We start from the raw sequence: 22770 nt of genomic DNA, 5'->3' as shown, positions 1-22770 counted from the left end.
GGCTTCAGCCCCTGCGCTGGAATGTGTTTACTCCGGATAAGTCAGTCCCTTGGGCGAGGCTTCCACAGTCATGAGATGCACACGGCTGTATTGTTCTGGGATCTTACAAAATCACCCGCCCTCGCCTCCTGTCTGCCTTTCACCTGCCTATTAATGAAGAATCAACTTCCGGGGCACCACTGGTCCAGGGATGAAGATCGGTTTCTAAACCATCAATCAGCCCCACACCTCTAGCACACCAGAAGGAATGGGAACAGATTGGAAACACAAGCAAATTATAAACCTCCATGTCCAAATTTGGTAACGTGAATGGGACGGTAGGTTTATCTCCGCAAGGTCGTGGATCGTTGGTTAGTTGCAACACATCGAAAATACCATTATTTTTTACCCAATGATGAGAGGGACTGTCCAGTCAAGGTTGTATACAAATATCTCCTTTATTATTATTACAGCCGACAGTCCTAGCACACTACAAAATACAACCCACCCTGTAAAGGAATGCAAAGGACAGACCGTTTTCAAAGAAGGCCCCGGGTTGCTCTATGGATACCCGCAGGAGGGTAGTTGGTCAAATAATTAAACGCAATAGTTCAAGAATACTCGGTTTCAACACACATGGGTCTTAAAATGTCACTGGGGGCCTTCGGCGAAGGACCAGGGGGACAGAACCACATTGTACCATGTGCCTGTAGAAGTTATTGGTGCTAAACATTGTCAAGTCGGTTTCAGGGCACTTTGCAGCTTCTGCAACAGAGTTCAAGATGGGAGACAGCTACGGGTGTCAGGCGGCAGGCAGTTCGACGAGCGAGGCTGGGTGAACGGCTGCAGGCTAGACTGACCGCTGCAGGCTGGACTACACAGCGGCTCAGGGTCTGGAATCGTCTCAATGCTGGTTGGCGGGTCTGAAGCACTGGTCATGGCAGCTTGGACTTTAGCGACAGCAGCATGGCAACAGTCAGTGGTGCAGTTGGTTGCAGCTCGAGGGGCTCAACTGGCTCAAACATTTCCTTTTAGGTGAGCGCTGGTTGATGCTTATCGATGCACAACTCCTAGCTTCTTCAATGGCCTTGGTCGAAAGTGTTACAGCAATAGCCTTCTCCTTGCTTTGGTTCAGAGACTCCCTGGCACTTTCCCCCTAGGATGCTTGCTTGTAGAGCCTAGCAGGGCATGCTGTGTGCTGGCTGGGTACCGGTTCTGGGGATGCTGGAGGGTCCTCTGGCTTCAGTATCTCCCTCTATTCCCTGTGAAATGTTTAATGGAGAGATCTTGCTTCCCTCTTTGGAAATCCTGCCCTTTCTTCAGCCAGGGTTCAAATTAGTTCTTCTTGTTACTCCTTACGAAGTCTTCAGATAATCTGCCCAAATGAGGGGCTCAGTCCTCTTTTAAAGCCAAATGGGCCACAGTGGGCTAAATCTACCTTAATGAACCAATCCTGGGTCCCCTCCAACAATCTCCTGTATGCATGAGGTTGTAACTAGCGTGCTTTGCAACTGAAAAGGTAAAGGGGTGAAAACATGTATTACTAAGTCCCACCCATCTTCCTGTCTGTTGTGGATCAAAGGGTTTCTCTGCTTAATTGAGTTTTCTGTGGTTCCTATTTAAGCGGCAAGTCTCCTTTGAAACTATGGTGAGACCAGACTTTCTGTCTCCATCAAATCAAATACTCATACCCTCTGACTGGAGTCCTCCTGAAGGGGTTGCCTACTGTAAATACATGCACTAGATATGACCGCTCGCTGTCATTGATACTTTAGGGTGGTAGCTTGCTTCAGGTTGACACAGTGCATATGAAAGGGGTGGGGTGTTTTCTGTCTCCTTTGTTTTAGCCTCTGCAGCCAGGCCTCATGTGGACCTGTTTGAGGTATACTTTATTATGATGTTAATTATGTTAATTGCCACCCCCATCTACAGAGGGTAAACTAAAAGACAGGGGTGATCCATGAGCCATTGATAGTTAATTAGGCCGGCCATGGCAGGAGGAAGGTTTCGGCCCATCCCCTTCTTAGATGCCTTGTGTAATCCACCTGGCAGATCCCACCTAAATATGACAGGGAGGACTGCATCTGTAGGCTGTGTCTACCCAGAGTACACAGGTCTATGTGTATGTCGTGCGGTGACCATAGGAAAATGTGTGTGGTTTAGCCCCACACATTTTCCAGAGGTTGATCTACCATCATTCAATTTCAAATAAAATTGCAAAAAGCCCAGATGAGCACACACCCACAGTGAGGATGGTCGAATTCCTCACATTCCTATATCACACCAACCTGTAAATCAACATGCCTCTGACAGGTGCAGCATCCATCTGGCGGTCCATCCATCTATCTTGCCATCCATCCTTCCATCCATTCATCCATCCTTTCTTCCTTCCATCCTTCCTTCCATCCATCCATCATCGTTCATTCATCCATCTACCCACCCATCTGTCCGAAAATGAATCCGTCCATTTATCCTTCATTCCATCCATCCATCATCTGTCTGACTGTCTATCTGACCATCTATCCTTCCATCCTTTCATCCATCCATGCATTTGTCCTTTCTTCCATTCATACAGACATACATTCACCCATCATCCGTCTATCCATCCATCCATACTTCCATCCACCCACCCTTCCATCCACCCATCATCCTTCATTCCATCGATCCATCCTTCAATCCACCCATCATCCGTATGTCCGTCCGTCCATCCATCCACCCACGCACCTGCCCAAACCTTCATCCATCCATCCAGCTGTCTGACCATCTTCCTGTGGGTCCTTCTGTCCACCGCTCCATCAGTCCTGCAATCCCTTCATTCATCATTTGTAGGTACAGATGTCTGTCCGTCTTTCTGTCAATCCATCTGCCCACTAAAGATTCTGTCACAACAGCCTGTCAGCCAATAGGCCTCTGTTGCAACATCCATCTATCCATCCATCCATTCGTCCGTCCGTCCATCCACCCATGCATCCATTGCTCCTTCCAGCAGTCTGTCCCACTGCCCACTGCGCAATTACCCTACAATACCTTCATGAATCCAAGTATCCACCCATCTGACCATCCAGCTGTCTGTCCCTCTTTCTGTCCTCATTCTGTCCACTACTCACTCCATCCATCCATCCATCCATCCATCCATCCATCCATCCATCCATCCATCCATCCATCCATCCATCCATCCATCCATCCATCCATCCATCCATCCATCCATCCATCCATCCATCCATCCATCCATCCATCCATCCATCCCTACAGAGCCTTCCATTCATCCATCTGTGTCTGCTACCGACCTGTGCGGGCTACAGTCCTTCCATGAATGTACCCTCCTACATACCCTGCTCCTTCATCCAATCAAAAAGCCGTCTATTATCAGACTTAACCATAACTTATTTCAGACATCTATGTTGTTTTTTTCCTACATATCCATCCCTACAACTGCCCATCCACCCTACTCATCAAAGCATTCATAAATTCAGCCAAAAACATACCTATGCCTGTCTGTTTCCCATGTAGCCATCCATCCATCCCTCTCCCCATCCACATTAACCATACAGTAGCCCAACAATCCACCCGTCCACACATCAGTTCCATGAAATACACTTAAACATATGTCCAACCATCAATGCACCACATGCAGGCTAATGGCCCACCCACATATGCAGCCACCTACAAACATACCTCATGAAACCAATCCACAGCTCTACATACAAACTCACTAATCTATCCATGCATTCATCCACATATCCAACCAGTCATTCCATCCTTTTCCTTTCAGTCCGCCTTATTTTCCGTGTATCCTTCCATTCATCGCCTTGACGCCTTTCCCCCTTCGTCCATTTATGTCCTTTAATGTGTCCTGAATTCCTTCCGGCTTTTCCCACTCGCTTCCAAAATGACTTTCAATATATCCCCCACACGTCTTTGCTTCTCTGCAATTCCTTCCAGTTTAGCCAGTACTCCCATCTGCTCTCATTTCATTGTTCTTTCCATCGATCTTTCTTCTGGGCTCCCTCTCCTGCTAACCTTTCACTTTTCCTTCTATAACTTGCACTCCTTCCCATCCACTCTTCCATCACCATTTCTTACCATTTCCTCTATAGTTTCCGTCGTTTGCTTTCTCCTTTACTCCCCTCCTCCCCTTCTGTTACTTCGTTCATCCTCTTTCCTTGCATCATCATCTTCCTTCCTCCGTTCCTTCCTGCCTCTCCATAACTTATTATTTTCTTCCTTCATTTCCCTCCACACCTCCTTCTTTCCTTTCTCCCCCCCCGGGCCTTCTTCTTTCCTTCCTTCCCCTCCTCCCTTCCTTCCATCTCTTCCTCCCTTCATCTGATTGTCTGCCTCTTCAGTCTTTCTTTCCTTCCTTCTCACTCCCTCCTTCCCCTCATCACTCTATATTTCCCCAATGGGTACTCTCTCATTACTTTACTCCTCTTCTTTCCTTCATCCTTTCCTCTCCACTCCTTCTTTCCTTCCGATTGTCTGCCCATTCCTTCTTTCCTTCTCACCCCCTCCCTCCCCTCATCATCTAGCTCTTCCCATTGGCTACCCTTTCTTTCTTTCTTTCTTTCTTTCTTTCTTTCTTTCTTTCTTTCTTTCTTTCTTTCTTTCTTTCTTTCTTTCTTTCTTTCTCTCCTTCCTTCCTTCCTCCCTTCCTTCCCATGCCCTCCCTCCCCGCATCGCTGTACTCTTCCTTCCGGCTACTCCCTCTTTACTTTACCCCTCTTCCTCCTTTCCTCTCCACTCATCCTTCCTTCTTTCCTTCCGATTGCCTGCCCCTTCAGTATTTCCTTCCTTCCTTCCTTCTCACCCCCTCCCGCCCCTCATCACTCTATCTCGTCCCTCTGGCTACTCTTTCTTTCTTTCTTTCTTTCTTTCTTTCTTTCTTTCTTTCTTTCTTTCTTTCTTTCTTTCTTTCTTTCTTTCTTTCTTTCTTTCTTTCTTTCTTTCTTTCTTTCTTCCTTTCTTTCCTTCTTTCTCATCCCCTCCCTACCCTCTTCCCTCTGGCTACGCCCGACTTCCACTGCTGCCTCCACTTCTTCCCCCACCCTTCTTCCCTTTCCTTCTCACCATGTCCCCCCCACCCCCATTCTTTTCTTTAGTGTACCCCTTGGTCCTCGCCTGCCTTCCTGTTCGCTTGCTTCCCCTTCCTACTGGCCCCTGTAAGTTGCGTGCATGTGCCTTGGTTTCTCATCGCTGCGCCCCACCCCGGTACTGTACCGCCCGCCGGCGGCGGCTTCCCATGCCCCCAATTAAGATTCCGCCTGTGCCTGTCCCTCTCCTTGGATTGTCACTCGCGCTCATTTTCATTCTCCCCGCTCGCCCCTGCGAGCAATTAGTTCCCGTGTCGCCCCCTATCTCCCCATCGCCTCCCTCTCGAGCTGATTGCACAGACTCTCCCCTCCAGCCCTCTCTCGACGCGGCCGGGGAAGGGTTAACCAATTTCAGCTTTAATTGCCGCGCGCTCGCTCCCCTCTCTATCTCTGTCCACCAATGCGGTGCTGAAATGTGCCCCCGGAGCCCCCTCCGCCGCCGCCGCCTCCTCCTCGGCAAGAGTTGGAAATCAAAGTATTCAACGCGTCCAAGTGGAGGAGATACGCGCGCTGTCGCGAGGAGCGCGGCCGCCTGCCAGCGCCGCCAGCCCCTCATCCCAGCCGGCCTTCTCTTTCTCTCCTCCCTCGCCCTGCCCTTTTGCCCTCTCCCTTCTCGTGTCTCCTTCCCTTGCCGCCCATTCCTTCTTCCGCCGTCCACCCTTCCTCTCAGCCACTCTTCCTCTCCTCTCCTGCTTCGCCCGTGTGCTTCCTTTTCTTCCCTCTGGTCCTCCTTTCATCCTTTGCTTGCTCTGACTTTGCTGCCTTCCTTCTTTCTGTCTGTTTCCGCCCATCTCCGCTCCTTTACTCTTCCCACTTCTCTCACTTTCTCTCCTTTTATCACTTCTTTTCGTATTCAATCCTTTGCTCCCCGTTAACTTAATTTCCCCCTTCTTTCTTCCTCTTCTGACTTGCCTTTCCTCTTTCCCTTCTGTTATCCGCTCATTCTCCTCCTTCTCTTCTGGCCCCCTCCTCCCCTGCCTCTTCAGGTTGGTTCATGCGATCTTTGGGGGAGCCACTTCGAAGTGAGGGCGCCCAGGTTCCTGCCCGGTCTCATTGAAAGCTCCTCGCCTCCACGCCACTGCCATGTCCCGCGGGGGGAGACCGTGGACTTACGCCGGGTGGCTCCTGCTGACCTGCCTCGCCTGCTGGGGCCCGGCCTGGGCACAGATCCGCTACTCGGTGCCCGAGGAGCTGGAACACGGCGCCTTCGTGGGCAACATCGCCGAGGACCTGGGGTTGGACGTGTCCCAGCTCGGCTCTCGGCGCTTCCGGATCGTGCCCGGGGCTGGCAGCCGCCAGCACCTGGAGGTCAACCTGGAGAACGGCGTCCTCTTCGTGAACGAGAAGATCGACCGCGAGGAAGTTTGCGAGCTGGGCGGGGTGACGTGCGCCCTGCACCTGCAGGTGGTCCTGGAGAACCCGCTGGAGCTCTACCGGGTGGAAGTCGAGGTGCTGGACATCAACGACAACGCCCCCAGCTTCCCCTGGCACGACTATGTCCTGGAGGTGACCGAGCTGGCCGCCCCGGGGGCCCGCTTCCCGCTGGAGAGCGCCCAGGACCCGGACGTGGGCAACAACTCCCTGCGCACCTACCGGCTCAGCCCGAACGCTTTCTTCTCGCTGGAGGTGCAGACGCGGACCGACGGCAGCAAGTTCGCGGAGCTAGTGCTGGAGCGGCCCCTGGACCGCGAGCGCCAGCGGACTCACCGGGTGCTGCTCACCGCCTTGGACGGGGGTCTGCCCGAGCGCTCGGGCACGGCCCTGATCACCATCAGCGTGCTGGACGCCAACGACAACGTGCCCACCTTCGAGCGACCCTCCTACCGGGTGAGCCTGCGGGAGAACGCGCCCAGGGGCACACTGGTCATCAAACTGAACGCCACGGACCTGGACGAGGGCACCAACGGGGAGGTGGAGTACTCCTTCAGCGGGCATGCCCCGCAGCGGGTGCGGGACCTCTTCCTGGTGGAGCCCCGCAGCGGGCAAGTGCGCGTCAAGGGGGTGCTGGACTTCGAGAAGGCCAGCCTCTATGAGCTATACGTGCAGGCCAAGGATCGTGGGCCCTCCGCCGTGGCCGTGCACTGCCGAGTGTTGGTGGACCTGCTGGACGTCAACGACAACGCGCCCGAGGTCCTGCTCACCTCGGTCTCCACGCCGGTGATGGAGGACGCGCCGTCGGGCACAGTGATCGCCGTCATCAGCGTCCTGGACCGGGACTCGGGGGAGAACGGGCGGGTGGACTGTGTGATCGCCGGCAGCGTCCCCTTCCTGCTGCACCCATCCTACCAGAACTACTACACCCTGGTGACCGCCGGGCCCCTGGACCGCGAGGCTGTGCCCGAATACAACGTGTCCGTAAGTGCCCGGGACCACGGCTTGCCCCCCCTGATGACCAGGAAGACTCTGACCGTGCAAGTGACCGACGTGAACGACAACGCGCCCACCTTCGTGCAGCCCGCCTACACGGTGTACGTGCCCGAGAACAACCCGCCGGGCGCCTCCATCTGCACCGTCAGCGCAGTGGACCCGGACGGGCACCAGAACGCCTACCTGTCCTACTCCATCGTGGAGGGCCAGATCCAGGGCATGCCCGTCTCCACCTACGTCTCCATCAACTCGGACAGCGGCAACATGTACGCCCTGCGCTCCTTCGACTTTGAGCGGATCCGAAACTTTCGGGTGCGGGTGCAGGCGCAGGATGCGGGCTTCCCGCCACTCAGCAGCAACGTGACCGTCAGCGTCTACATCCTGGACCAGAACGACAACCCGCCTGTCATCGTGTCCCCTGTGCCCAGCAACGGCAGCGTGGCCACCGACGTGCTGCCCAGGTCCGCGGACCCGGGCTACCTGGTGGGGCGGATATCCGCCCTGGACGCGGACTCCGGCCAGAACTCGCGCCTCTCTTACCAGATCTTGCAGGCCACGGATCCGGGGCTCTTCAGCGTGGCCCTGTACACTGGAGAGCTGCGGACCATCCGGGCCCTGACCGAGCGGGACGCCCCCCGGCAGCGGCTGGTGGTTCTGGTGCGGGACAGCGGGCAGCCGCCTCTATCCGCTACCGTCTCCATACTCCTCTCGGTGGTGGACAGCGTTCCCGAGACCTTATCCGAATTCGGCGACCTGACCCTGAACTCAGACCCCAGCCCGTCCAACCTGACCCTCTACCTCATCATCTCGCTGGGCTGCGTCTCCTTCACCTTCCTGGTGGCCATCATCGTGCTGGCGGCCATCAAGTGCCACAAGGACGGCCATTCCCCGCGGACCTACCGCTGCCCGGCCCTGACCTGCTGCGCGAGGGCCCGGGCCTCCCGCGAGGACTTCGAGCACTCCAACATCAACCTGCAGATCTCGGCCGGGAACAAGGTGCCGACGGGCTGCGGAGAGGCCGGCCCCGGGGCCTCCCAGAACTACTGCTACAAGGTCTGCCTGACGCCCGAGTCCGCCAAGAGCGACTTCATGTTCCTGAAGCCCTACAGCCCGCTGGCCCCGCAGAACAACGAGGAGAAGAAGCACCACCAGGCTGCCAACAACGCCAACCTCAGCGCAGCCAAAGAGGTAACCACCACTCTGCTCTCTGCCTGGCCTGCCCCAAGGTTCTAAACACACTGCACACACCCTCATGTGTTCAAGTGAACATGTCTTAGTCTTAAGTCATATCTCTCAACTGCCACTTCCACTCTTTGACATTCCCCATAAACTTCAATGGGACACACTCCCAACAAGCCTTTACCTCCCCACTCCTCTAAACATACTTCATCTCCATTGGCTTCAATGGCTCACCTTCCCCGCAGACTCAACAGGCTGAGAGGTATGCTTAAGTTGACTAGAACATGTCCGTGTTCCCGGCGTCCTTGGTTGTAACAATAACTAACTTGATTGTTAGTTTGGCTCCTGGTGCCACAGGCCTGCAACTTTGTAGCACAGGTGTCACTAACTCTGTAGTTACTGAGATTAGGAGGCGTCACTATCACACCCGACACAATTGCTACTCATTTTTATAGATCTCAAACTTACGAAAATCTCAGACAATGATGGAACATGGTACATGCAGCGCAGAGACAAATCTAGGCAGTAGTCACGTTCACCCACTGAGCTATCTTGCCAGCCTACATTTAAAAGCTTGGATAGCCCGTGGCTGCCGTACACGTTCTCACTTTCGGCCATAATATGCTTCTTTCTGAATACAAGGTATGAAACACATTGTGTATCGGCGCTATATAAATAAACTATATATCAAGGAAGCGCTGCCCGTTACAGACGTACCCCTTCATGGCACTCTAAATGATGGCTGCTACTCTCACCCCAGCAGATTTGGAATAGGCAATTTACCTGGTATGTTCGCGAGGGTGGATCGAGGTTTGGAACTTTTCATGTGACGTGTAGTACACACAGATTTTGTTCTGCAGGGGTTGCATTAACCAAATAATGCAATCCAATAACCACAATGTTACTTTTGTTACAGAGTGTCTGTTCATAAACACCTCCTACTTTTCTGTACAAATGACAATGCCATCTTGCTTACTTATATTTCCGGGGCAACATTCTTAAGGTGCAATTGAGATGGTAATGGCAGGCATTGCACACATTTTGTCAACATCCGAAGGATGAAAGGCTGAGCCTGGAGGGGCAGCTGCAGGCGTGCTGATTTCCTCGGTGGGCACATTAACACACGAACCTACACCGCATGCCTCAAATGATAGCCTTGAAAACTTGGGGAGTTCTTTTACCCGTTTGATGGGAACGATACCCTCTGGCATGGCGCCTGCTGCCAGCCTTTCATCTGTGCTCACTGTCCATAGCAACTTGCAGGGTCGGACTGGGACATACGATTGTCTTGGGCACCAATGAAAAGTTGTCCCACAGTTGCAAATGGCAATCCATTTCTTTTGTGATAGACTTGTTGAGCAGTACCCAAGGGGGAGGTTTTTGATAAAATGTGACACAAATTGTGCATTTTAAACAATATGTATTCAGTAGCACTGGTCACAACTACTAACCGCATGGTGACAACACTTATCAAACTGGCCTACAGGGGCCAAAAAAAGTGGGACACTTAAACCAACAAAAACTGGCCCACCGTAGCATGTTGTGTTTTTGGTTCGGGCATTGCCCTATTGCCCAACAGGCCAGTCCGGGCCTGATAACAAGTGTCATTATGGCCTCTACATCCGTCACCCCAGGTTGATGAAGCACCCATTCAGGGAATCTGAAAGCAGGTCACCTCTGTTGCACTCGTCAGGCGCATTAACACACCGAGCTATCTAGGCAGCCTAAAGGGAGCATTTGGTGCATACGTTCAGGCTGCCCACAAGCTCACGTTTTCCCTAGCCATTCTGTGTATAACCAAACGCAACAGGAGTGCAACATTTCATTACTGCCAATCCCGCGGAAAGCAAATCACCCCAAACTTCAATAAAATGCGCTCTGAGGTGCACTTTGCATTGGAAGGGCGGGGAATTCTCCAGCGCGCCACTTACTGGTTCAGCTGTTTTCCTATAAGCCCCCCGCTATTTTTAATTACGAGAAAGCTCTTGGTAGTCAGCGCGGGCTTTAATTTCGCTGGTCCGGTAAAACCGGCTTTAATTCCGTCTCCTGAAACCCATTACAGCCTCTGCTTTGGAAAACACAGGCAAACAGCGGCGCGCGCCTCCCAATCCATCTGCCCCCTCCCTCCCTCCTCCCTGGCATCGTGCCATCGTATTTAATGAGCGCAGTCTGAAATACGAGCCCACATTATGCTCACCCAGCCAGTGCCCCCCCGCCAACACCCTCCACGGGGGTCCCTTCCGAGGTGCTGTGTTTTGGGATGGGGGTGGTCCAATCTTTCTATTTTTTAAAGATACTCTCAGCCACAGGCAGCGGCAGGAGCTGGGGTCCCACTTCTGTTTTTAGCATGCTTTCAGCTGGCTGGCATTGTCTGCGCAGCATTGTTTGGCCGTGATCAGATAATTGCAACTGCACACGCCGATAGGATCAGAGCCGGGGGAAAAAAAAGAAATAAAGAGAAGTGATGCCGACTCTGCCAGGCAGAACATCATTTCTAAGAAATACCAATTACATCCTTGACCCTCTCAGTGTTATTGGCTCTTTTTAATTCAGGGGAGCGGGCTCTTTTGTGGTGATTACTGCGCTGAGAGGGAAGGCAGACGGCTTCTTTGCGGTTGTCACAGAAACGTCTCATTGCCTTGTATGAGATCGCCCGCTATTATCTCATTTCCCAAAGACACCGCGGCTCTGCCCGACAGCTATTACAATAATACTGAAATATTGTCAGAGAGGAGAGAAGGAAAAAAAAACATTAGCTGAAGACACGTCCCAAGCCATGGGAGTTCCGGTCGCTAGGTGGCGCTCGAGATTTACATTTTAAACGCGCGATGATCTCATTGTGTAGGACAAAGGTATATATATGTCTACATATAGGTATAAATCCTGCCAGTAGAGTGCCTTGCGATTCGCAGGAAAACATTTTTGTCCTAATATAGTTTTAACAACTACTATTTATAATATTTACGTGATAGTAGGCGTGTTCCTTTACTACATGGCAAGGAAATAGCATACATCTAGGGTTAATGCGGTTGCGTGTAGAGGGTTTCACTTGCTCGGGGTAAACCTGGGAGCCCAAGATCACACATTGAGCCAGTGGGGATTACAGGCTTGAATCTTGATTCTGAGGCCTGTTGGTTGGCAAGGTAACACTGCAGGGATAGCTGTGTCCCCCGACTTCATATAATTGAATGCAAGCCTTCGATCAACCCACCTGTTGACATTTACACATAGCTAGCACTTCGCGCGCACCGAGTGAAGCGGCCTTCATGGCTGTAGATCAAGGTGTTGACCTTGCCTAAACAGTGCTGTGCAGTGCTGCTTCAAAGCACTCGCGAGGCGGTGATAGAGGCACACTGAGCAACGTAGAGTGAGATGTGTGCATATTGCAGGTTACTCCCAGGCAGGGACATTTTAAGGTCTTCTGCGGCCCAGGGCACAGATGCCTTTGTGACCCTCCCGCCCCTGAACCAAAACAATGAAGGGATCCAGAATCTATAGTCATGACACCACGATCACCAGTGCCATCACAACCCACTGCTTGATATGCTGCCCCACCACAAACTGTGCGTGGGGACTCCCTCCCCCCGTCCCCTTACCCTCTTCAGACTTGCTGGAATCAGAATAATGCAAAACTGGCAGTCCACGATGAGAGTATAGAACACATTTGACACATCTTAACACGTATTGGCAAAGTCAACCGTTTTGGCTTCTGTGTAGGCAGGCATGAGATTGGCATTTGCCACAAACTGCTGCAATGGTGCCACCTAGCCATACAATGGCAACAGCTGGAAAATTGTGTGAGTACATCGGCATATGATAGCAGTGCCCAGAAAATGCCGATCTAATGACTATACACAAGTCAAAACTGTGAGCTTTGCCAATGCTAGTTTTTCACGGCCTTCAGTGCAAGGACATGCATACGGCTTATACATCATGTGGCAGAAGGCACACTTGGTAAGACACGCTTATGGCACAAGTAACACATTTAGAACTGAAATGAAGCCATTAGGTCTCAGAAGACCAATGGCAGGCACACATTTGATGTTACAGCTTGACAAAGCGAACTAAGAGTGATCCTAGGAAGATGTGCTTTGAGTGAGGAGTGGCTGGCCATACTTGGGAATGGCCATATGGATTAGCATGGCGAAGGACAGTCAATGGGTGAATACATAACCATACAATACCAGCAGGCTGTATATCCCTCCAAGATTCCATCCCCTTACTTGCTGTACTCCAATTCCTTAGTTTCAACTTCTAGGTTGCTCAAAAGCGTCACATAATAGCCCAAACTAAAACTAGCAGCCACACATAGTAGCTATAGGAAAAGGTACACTTACTCTAGCATGGACAGGGGGCTTATATTAGCAGAATGTAACAGTGCTCAAGCATGCAGGCAGATTGGAAGCAATGGGAAAGGTGCACATACCATTGCATAGAATAGAATGTGCTACCAGAAAGGTGCATGTAAGCTAACATTTTCAAGCTTTATTGAGATTAGACAGTGAAGAAACAGATGACTTTGTGATGTAATATATAAGAAGGCCAATATTACCATTCACGAAGCAAAACTATAGCTAGTTAAACAGCGAGTGAACCTTTTTTTAAGAGCATACCCCAAGATCAATTCCCTTTAAGTGTCTGAGAACATGCAATACTTAGATAATGGTAATTTTGACAGGCTAGGCACCACACGATTACAAGAATTGCTCAGGATCACACATGTTGGTTATGAGGTGAAACTGGGATTTGAGCCAATGTGAATTTCTGCACTTGACAAATTGATTCCCATTTCTTATTATAGAGCATGGTACAATTATTTGTGAATGTTTTACTTGCATGACCTAAAATAATACCCTTTTTTGTACAACTGACTTGGAAAGTGCACCCATCACAAAATAACCTGACGTAACAATATTTTAAAAAGAATGTATAGACACATGTTTCGCAAAAGGAGAATGATTCCAACTACCTGTTCTCCATCATCAAGGTAAGTATGCAAGTACCAGAATACTCATTTGTGTAAAATATTTAACATGGGGGTGGGGGGGCTAGTATTGTATTTTAAAGCTTTAAATATACCCAAACTCAGACTTGTTGACTGTGATTTATGATGTGCAGGAGCACATTTGAAATGGTATAAGAAAGCAACCCATTTCTTGTGCTAAATAAGCACATTTGACAGTGTTATCACCAGAGGCCTGTGACATTTGGTCCGCTCTCTTCTGAATATGACACCTTCAATCAAATGGCCTGCATAAAAAGGGCTAAACAATGGCACCAGTATGAACGAAGGCAAGCCTTCTAAAGGAAGGAAGCTGATTACCAGAAAATGAGGTAAGTTGATGTGTCCAGGATCACTGTATCATCCGCTGGAAAAGCCAGGATATGAGCTTCATTACTTTGGTTGTACACTCGGGAATTTGACTACGTAATCACCTTTCCTAACACTTCGTGCTCTTTATTGGAGTGGCTGCTAGTTCTTTGAACTCGCGTTTGGTAGAATCAAGCTCTAGGCCTGCTTCATGCATGATGCCTTGTTACTTTCTAACGCTGTCTAATGAGGTACATTGTTTTGTAGCGCAGCAGGTGTTACTATCATACAAGTATATATACATGTGAGTTTATTCACCTAAGACAATGGAAAGGCTGAGGCTACATTGCAGGAATTTGGTACTGTGATATCTGCTATATAAACGCTAATCTCTGTAATGAGTGTTTATTGCATGTGATCAATATTTCCCTCACAGAAGGGTGCAAATGCTGTAGGAATGCAGGAGTTGTGCTATAGTGAATGGACAAACTGGGGCAGATTCCCAAAAATGAGTGCAAATGAAAAAAGCCTGTAGGATGCACTTTTTTCATGTGCGCTCATTTTAGAAATGTGCAGTTCACCTTTTCCTCAAAGGTGAACTGGTATTTCAAAAGTGGCTGAACAGTAGCTCAAAGAAGCCTCCTTAAATACATTCCGACACTAATGTATTAACAGCTGCCAGCACCCACGTAAGTGCTTGGAGCGTATTTCAGAGTGGCAGGCCCTATGCAGTTCTAGCTGTGTTTGAAGGATAGAAATCCAAGTGGGAGGCAGTGGTTATCACCACTGCTCTCCCGTTTCAAACACAATTCATAAAAGGTTGAGAAATGAACCTATCCTGCATTGGGCCCTGTGAAGAATTGACTTTGACCCTGAGGAGTACAAGGATGAGTAGAGGCTAAAGCACCCAGTCAGCCCTCACACTTCTTCAAACCACGAGCCAACCGAATCATAATGGTAAAACAGGCGCAGCTAAGAGATACACCTCCTTCACCATTAGTGGCAACGTGGTCTGAGGCAAGGCTATACTCTCAAGAGCAGTGTGGATGTGGTTCAGTAGTACCCCAAACTGAGATGTATAACAGTCCAACATAAATGCATGTCCAATCAAGTTTCCATAAAAATATATACTTTAATCAAACACACCATGTACAAGAATAACCAATTTGAAAACACTGTAAAAAGCCACCCCTTTAGAAAGAACACAGAATATTCAAGGATAGAAAACATATAGCACTCTGGAAAATGAGACAGTGGGAGAAAAGGTAAATAAAATACCAACATTTTCAAAAAAACTAGTCAGTCAAAGCAGAACTTACACACAACTGTGTATTGCATAAGCAGAAATGAACGCTTAATTATCTAAAAAAAATGTTTTGCCATTGCCTCCCTATCTGTTCAGTATCATTATCATTGTTAGAACACTGAGCAAGGGCGTAGCGCCATATCCTGTTTGCCGTGTCTATGAAAGTGCAAAATCTAAAATAGCATTCTACTAGCACCATTACACGACTAGAAGATTAGCACTGTTACTACTGTTGACATTGTCTTTACCAGGTTCTAAGAACTGCTCTTGAAATCCTAAGAAACACTGCCGTCTAACTGGTGCATGCAAAGTTTATTGCCTACATATTACACGTTTTCTTAGCGGGTTGACAAAACTGTATGCAGCCATCCCAGGCCCCTTTCCCTGACTCATAAGAACAAGTCACACCCATTTCTTAGTGTCTGCTTAATACAAATGTATCTGTGCTTTCTATGTTTCCTTGTAAGGCACTGCAGGTACTTACCTTTATACAGTACCACCTTTTACTACTTATGTACTGATTACGTACTGCTTCGTTTGGGGCTAATGACTTTGCTGCCTGCTACAACCTACCATGGTGAGTTTATCTTGCACCCGATTTGATAACTGTCCCATAGCCTTGCCTTGTACCTACAGGAAAATCAGCGCTAAGCCCACTGCCCCTCACCCTTTGCGCCTAACTAGTATTGCAACATTAGTGTTTGACGCGTCTAGCTTGGCCCAACTCTAGAGACCACTGATATTCTCGCCACTTTTCTTCTTTTTATATAACTTCAATTTGCGCTACCCATGCTGGTAAAAGATAATTCGCATCAGAATAACTAGCAAGTGACCCCATCATGATTATTCATATGTTTATCATTGAGGTTCTAGTAAGTCTCCTCCTACTGGGACAACACCTGCCAGCCGTAATTCCCGCTCCTCTACTCACTAAGAAAATGTCTCTTCACTGCAATGCCAAACCTGCACCCCCCCTACAAATTACTTTGCTCTCAGACTCCATCAAACCTACCCCATTCCTACCCAAACTAACTACCAACTTGGAAAACTGCCAAACAGCCCAACTGACCAATAGCTAAATCTGCCATTCCTCATTAATCCCTGTGTAATGGATTGAGCGGTTTGGCACTAAGCCAACCCCTAATCAACCTTGCCGCGGCCTCCATAGAAATAAAAGACTCGCCTTGAGGTTCAACATAGCAGCACCTCTAGTCATCATCTACCAAGAGAACCTAACTATCCAGAACACATCACCTAGCTCCTCATGGAGCTTACCATGCCCTATTATCACTGTCTCGCTTCCCAAAAAACTGAAACCAAAGTGCAACAAACCATTGGCCCCGACGGCCTTACAAATCTATCTCACCCACCAGCTCAGGCTAAACCTTCACTGATCAATGGCGTGCTTATAAATGCCAGATCTGTAGTTGTACATTCAACTGACATAGCCGACTTAATCAAGGACAACAACCTTGATTTCCTATCTGTTTCGGAGACCTGGCTCCATGCCGCGGCAGGGCCATCTCTCATGCTAGCCATCCCAGACTCTTACACTATTACCCAAGTTTACAGAGAAAATGGTAAAGGCGGAGGGGTTGCCTTCATAGCTCGATTCAACTTGGCACTCAGGCCGTCAACCACCTTGTCACTCAAATCATGCGAACTGCTCACGCCTAAAAGAGCAACTTCCCACACCAGTACCCCTACCATCCATCTCATATACAGGCCTCCCGGCCTCCCAGGTGACTTTGAGGAGGATATTATCACACTGCTTTCCGATAACACTAAACCTAAGTCACAAATTCTAATACTTGGCGATTTCAACTTAGGCCTTTCTGACCCAAATGACCAGTCTGCTAAATCCTTGGAAGAATCCCTAAGTGAACTGAACTTCACACAGAGAATCAACCAACCTACGCACTCAGAAGGACGAATACTGGATTGGTTGGCAGACCATAACTGCGACACGACAATCACCGCCATTGAACCACAATCTTGGACTGACCACTCCTTCATCTCGTTCACCATCAATGCTAATTGTCCAGTCACACAAACTAAGGCTATTGTGTCCCCCACTACTCACTAGAAATAAGCAAAACATTACAGCTGAAAAACTAGCCCCCCCGCCTGCTAATTCCAATACTAAACTCTAACTACTCTGAAGATCCTGAGGAACTAATAGAGCTCTTTAACAATACCATGTCCAATGCCTTAGGCGTAATCACGCTCCTCTGAAAACACCACAATTGAAAGCCTTGAGGCTGGAAAAAAGGAAATGTGTGGTCATTCGGAAAAACCTACCTCGAAGGAGAACAAAACTAAACAGGAAACTTACAATGACAGGATCCAAAATGCCAACCTTAACATCAAGGAACTATTTGGAATCTAAGGGAATTAGAATCACTGATAGTCCCTGATGACTCTCACCTGAAAAACAAAGACTGGTGCACTAGCATACAAAACGCCCTGACTAATAAAATCACCACCCTCCAAAAGAAAATTGCCTCTAAGAGACTCAACATTAACTGCACTGACTCAGCTCCGAACCACTACTACCCCCACTAATATTATACCTGAATTCAAATGTGCCCAAGTGACTGCCACAGAGGTCGCAAAAATCATTAACTCTCTAAAACCTTTACGCTGCCAAGGGGACATCTGCCTTGCCCAAATTATAATAGATGCAGTTAGAGATCTCAACCCGTTCATCACTAGGTTAATAAACGCTTCCTTTGAATCATGCCAGGTCCCAACCAATTTAAAAGACGCATGAGTATTACCCTTGCTTAAAAAAGCCACCCTGGACCCATCCATCCCAACTAATTACAGACCCATAACCACAGTACCTTTCCTTCTCAAAATTATTGATCAGGCAGCCTACCTCCAAATCCAGTCTTACCTAGAGATCAATAATTTCCTAGGGTTTAGACAATCCGGATTTAGACCCTTGCACAGGACTGAAACAGCACTACTAGATCGTAAAACACAAATAGACCTAATAAAAGATAACAGACAATGTGCACTACTCCTACTATTAGACCTCCCTGCTGCCTTTGACTTAGTCGACATAACATACTTTGCAAGCATCTATCTACGGCAGCCAACTTCTCCCCTGAAGCTACAACATGGATTAAATCCTTTCTAAATAATAGAATGATGAGAGTATTCTCTCCTTCAGATGCAGCCGACCCTATCCCGATCACCTGTGGAGTTCCTCAAGGCTCTTGCGTCTCCCCCACACTATACAATGTGTTTACCAAACCCCTATTCGACATCTTGGACCGTTTGGGTGTCATTTATACTAACTATGCAGATGACACCTAGATACTAATCCTACTATCGGCAACTACGACGCAGACAACAACCTACTAAATGAAATATATCTTGGCATTCAGGCATGGATGGCTACCCATAGCCTGTGCCTGAATGACAACAAGACTGAAATTCTCATACTAGGTGCCCTCATCTACCTAAAAAATCTCAACCCTAAATACACCTCATTCAATGTAGACGGTAACCTGATTACCATGGCCAAGGACACTAAAACCTTAGGCTTCCATCTCGACTCGGCCCTAAACCTGAAGAAACAAGTTAACGCCACTGCTACAGCTACGGCCTATAATTGCAAACTGATTCATGCATGCAAAAATTACCTCTCTACCAACAGCTCCATAATTTTAGCACGAGCACTAATCTTGTCCAAAATCGATTACTGCAATGCCCTCTATGCAGGCGCAAATAAACAAGTACTAAACAAACGCCAAACCTTGCAAAATAATGCACTAAGAACTACACTGAGTATCCCAAGAAAAGACCACATCTCCAAAACAAGAAGAAGCCACAAATGGCTCTGCATTCAGGATAGAATCTTCTTTAAACTTGTCTCTATCTCCCACAAATGTCTTCACAATGCTGCACCCAAATACCTTAGAGACAAAATTGCTCTAAAAACGTCTTCCAGACCCTTAAGATCAGCTAACGTCCACCACATTATCTCGCCACGTTTCAACCTAAAAAGAGCTAGCTTCCTGGTTCAAGCATACGTTGCATGGAACGTCCTCCCACTTAACCTACGCACTGATCCTAACCTACACAGCTTTAGGTCTAATACCAAAAAAATGGTTACTGTCCAAAGACAACACATACAATGCATGATGCGATAAAACAGATGCTTAGAAACTAGTGTGCACAGACCTTTTTACTGGCCTGTTTGCATAACCCCTCTCTTGACCTATGTATCTAGGGACACCTAGTTTCCTGCGCCTGTTGCCTCTGTATTGTACTGTCATGCTGTTACATTGTTTCTATGACCTGTCTACATTCTACTCTGTGTTAATATTCTTCATATGTATTTATATATTTTTAAGATGTCTTGCATAGCGCCCAGATACCTGAGGGTGTGGCACGCAGTATAAATAATAAACAAAAAAGGATATTTCTTGAGTATTCTAAAGAAATTAAACTCACCTATCCAGTCTTTAGGGTCCAAAAATGGGCCAAGGGGGCAGATATTACTCAATAATTTCAGCGTTGACCCAGGCTTTGTTTGATGTCGATCGCGGGTTGGTCTCGGATCGAGGATGCAGCAATCGTGATGGTCCCTCAAGCTGGCATCGAGTCGGGGTTGAATGGAAGTTAGCTGCTTTCTCAAAGTGTCTAAGCAAGCTGTGTGGATTGGGTGATCTCCAGTTTTGGTTCGGCGGTTTAGGATTGACGAGTTTGAACTGGTACCAGTATCCGCAGGTGAGTCAATTCAATGCATAGGTTCGGAGGTCACTGTTCCGGAAACACCAGGGTGAGGTCAATCAATTTGTAAGAGCAGCAATGGAGAAGCTGGTTCTTTGAATGATGTTTCAAAAAATGCAAGGCAGCAGTGCATCTATGGTTCGAGCTGAGGCAACGACACACTTCATGTGGCATGGTGGGGCAGTGAATGGAGTAAAACAGAAAAAAGCGGTTCGGGAACAATGAATGCCAAAGGCAGATTCAAATGGTCCTGGAGATTTGCTCAGCAGTGAAAACACTTTCATCATGGCTCACAACAGGTGGGCGTTGACAATTCAGGGATCTTGGCTGTTCGGGTTTTCAGGAGCTGCGAGACCCGCTTCAGGGTCTCAAGAGCCAAGCTTAGTCCTTTTCTAGGGCTCCCAAACATGGGGTACGTTGGCACACACCTTTAGGGATCTTGCAAGCCAGTGATGTCCCAGGTAATAGAGTGATTTTCAGAGATGTAGGTTTTGGTCCATCAGCAGAGTTCACCCCAATGGTCCTTGGGGATGGTTAGGGCACAGCGCTCACCTCTGCCTTGGAACACCTGCCTTCACCTCACAACTGGAGGACTTTAGAAAGTACGGCTCTCTCCGCAGAGTTCAGCAAAATATTCTTCCATATGCATTCCCAGAGAGGATTCAAAGAAGTGCTGTGAGAATCCTTATTTTAAAGGTAAAAGTCCACACGTGATTGGACCAAAAGTAGCCTGTTTTAGTTGTCTAATACCTGCTCTTGGAAGACGTGGACTTCTGACATCACACCCAAAGTGCTTTGCTCTAGAGCAGTGGTCTGCAACCTTAGGGTCTCCAGATGTTTTGGACTACAACTCCCATCAGTTCTAGTCAGTATAGTCAATGGTGAGGTATCATGAGAGTAGTAGCCCAAAACATCTGGAGAGCCACAGGTTGTGTATCCCTGCTCTAGAGGAAGTGGAGGGGACAGGAAGGATATAGAGAGGCAGAGAGAAACAAGATGGTGCACTCTACAGATGTATCCCTGGCTGCACAAACCCCACCCCTCTTCCTTATCAATAGAACCAAAGGCCTTTAGAAATGCAACACCATGGTGTGAGGCACAGTGTTTTGTGAATGGGTGTGCCCTTTAATTCGTGTTCCCAGGCAAGCTCCTTGTGGGATGGCTGTCCCTGGGAAAAGGGTGCTACATGTTTTATTTATTGCATTTGTATAGCATGCTCAAGCCCTCAGACAACAGGGCACTGTGAATTACAGGTTACGTGAGGCCAATAAGGCACAGAAGGTGGTTACAGGTTACATTGTTGCAGTGGTTACATTGTTGCATATGGTCATAAAAGTGTAAACTGTTCATACATATTGCTGCAAGGGTCCGGATGTGGTGGGAGGCCAAAGTCCTTCGAGTTAATTAAGAGACAGGTTTTGAGGGCTTTACAGAAAGCCCAATAGGAGCCTTCTGATCTGAGATTGTGTGTGCAGTTCCATTGCTTGGCTGCAATGGCAGGGAATCTTGAGCCACCTGCTTTGGCACGTTTGAAGGTGGGTTGAACTAGTCTTTGTGCATAGGGTGTTCTGACGTGCCTGGTTGATTGCGGTTAGGAGAATCTTTGAGTCGGGTAGGGCGGCGCTGACTTGTAGATGCATCTGTGGGGATGGTTAGGGTCTTGAAGAGAGTTCTTTCTACGATAAGGAGTCAGTGTACATTCCTGTGGGCAGCTGATATGTGTTTAGTTTTGGAGAGGTTGAGGGCAGCTCTTAGGGCATTATTTTGTAAAACTTGCAGTTTTTTTAGATTGTGGGATGAGGTGCTGGCAAATAGAGTTAATTGTCTAATCTAGCGCCCACCACAGCGCAAGTGATTGTCAGGCAGCTGTCTGGTGATAGGAAGGGTGTTCAGGCCTTAATGAGTATTGTGGCGTATGCAGCTGAAGCGGGGATGTTGTTGACTTGTCTGGTAAGTGTTAGAGATGCACCTAGATAGACTCCCAGGGTCTTTACTGAGGGTGAGACTGGGATTGGGATGCCATCGATAATGAAGGTTGAGTATTCAGGGTTCAGTTTGTTTAGGGCTGTTGGGTGTCCTAAGATAAGGAGTTCTGTTTTGTCATTGTTCAAGCAGATGCTGTGGGAGGCCATCCATGCTTGAATAATGGTGAAGGTTGAGTTTAGCGTGGTGGCATCTTCTGAGTAGGTGCCAGTGAGGGGGTGGAGAATTTGGGTATCATCTGCGTAATTTGCATATACAATGTCATGGGAGCCGAGGAGGTTGAAGAGGAGCTTTGTGAAAATGTTATAGAGTGTGGGGGAAACACATGAGCCTTGGGGGACTCCACAATTGATTGGTGAAGGTGTTGCGCTAGCATTCTCAGAGAAGACTTGCATTCTTCTAAGAAGGAGGCTATCCATGTTGTTGCTTCTGGTGAGAAGAATGCTGCTTGGGTGAGGTGTCGGCAGAGTATGCTGTGGTCATCTAAATCAAACGCTGCTGACAGGTCTAGTAGCAGCAAGAGGGCAAGTTTACCCTTATCCCTGAAGTCATCCATCTGTTTTTTAAATCAAGCAGGGCAGATTTGGTTCCCTGCTCAGGGTGGAACTCGGATTGGCAGATTCCGAGTATCTGGCTTGTTTCTAGGTATTGCTGTATTTGGACGTATGCTGATCTGTCAAGTATTTTTAACAGGAAAGGGACAGTCGTGATGAGACAGTGGTTGTTGGGGGATGTTAGATCAAGGGTTGGATTATTTAGGAGTGGTAAGACCCAAGCTTCTTTGAGGCTTGCGGGTACCACGCTTGAGG

The 22770-nt window shown here is 48.4% G+C and overlaps 1 protein-coding gene across 4 annotated transcripts in view; it reads left to right on the top strand.

Moving 5' to 3' along the window:
• The first annotated feature begins 5450 nt into the window (after window positions 1-5450).
• The window catches only part of LOC138582673 (protocadherin-10-like), a 495452-nt gene continuing 478132 nt past the window's right edge, over window positions 5451-22770 (top strand). For 3 of the 4 annotated variants that reach the window (XM_069654208.1, XM_069654207.1, XM_069654210.1), the window contains exon 1: window positions 5452-8624. In XM_069654208.1, the coding sequence (XP_069510309.1) occupies window positions 6153-8624 (2472 nt within the window). In that variant the 5' untranslated portion in view covers window positions 5452-6152. Of the gene's footprint in view, window positions 8625-22770 lie in introns of all 4 variants that reach the window. The other variant, XM_069654206.1, reaches the window with a different exon arrangement.

The sequence above is a fragment of the Ambystoma mexicanum genome, chromosome 3q (genome assembly GCF_040938575.1).
Source record: "Ambystoma mexicanum isolate Mex_15411 chromosome 3q, UKY_AmexF1_1, whole genome shotgun sequence".
Lineage (NCBI taxonomy): Eukaryota > Metazoa > Chordata > Amphibia > Caudata > Ambystomatidae > Ambystoma > Ambystoma mexicanum.
Note: the sequence above shows the minus strand (reverse complement) of the source record. Positions and strands in the feature narration are given on the sequence as shown.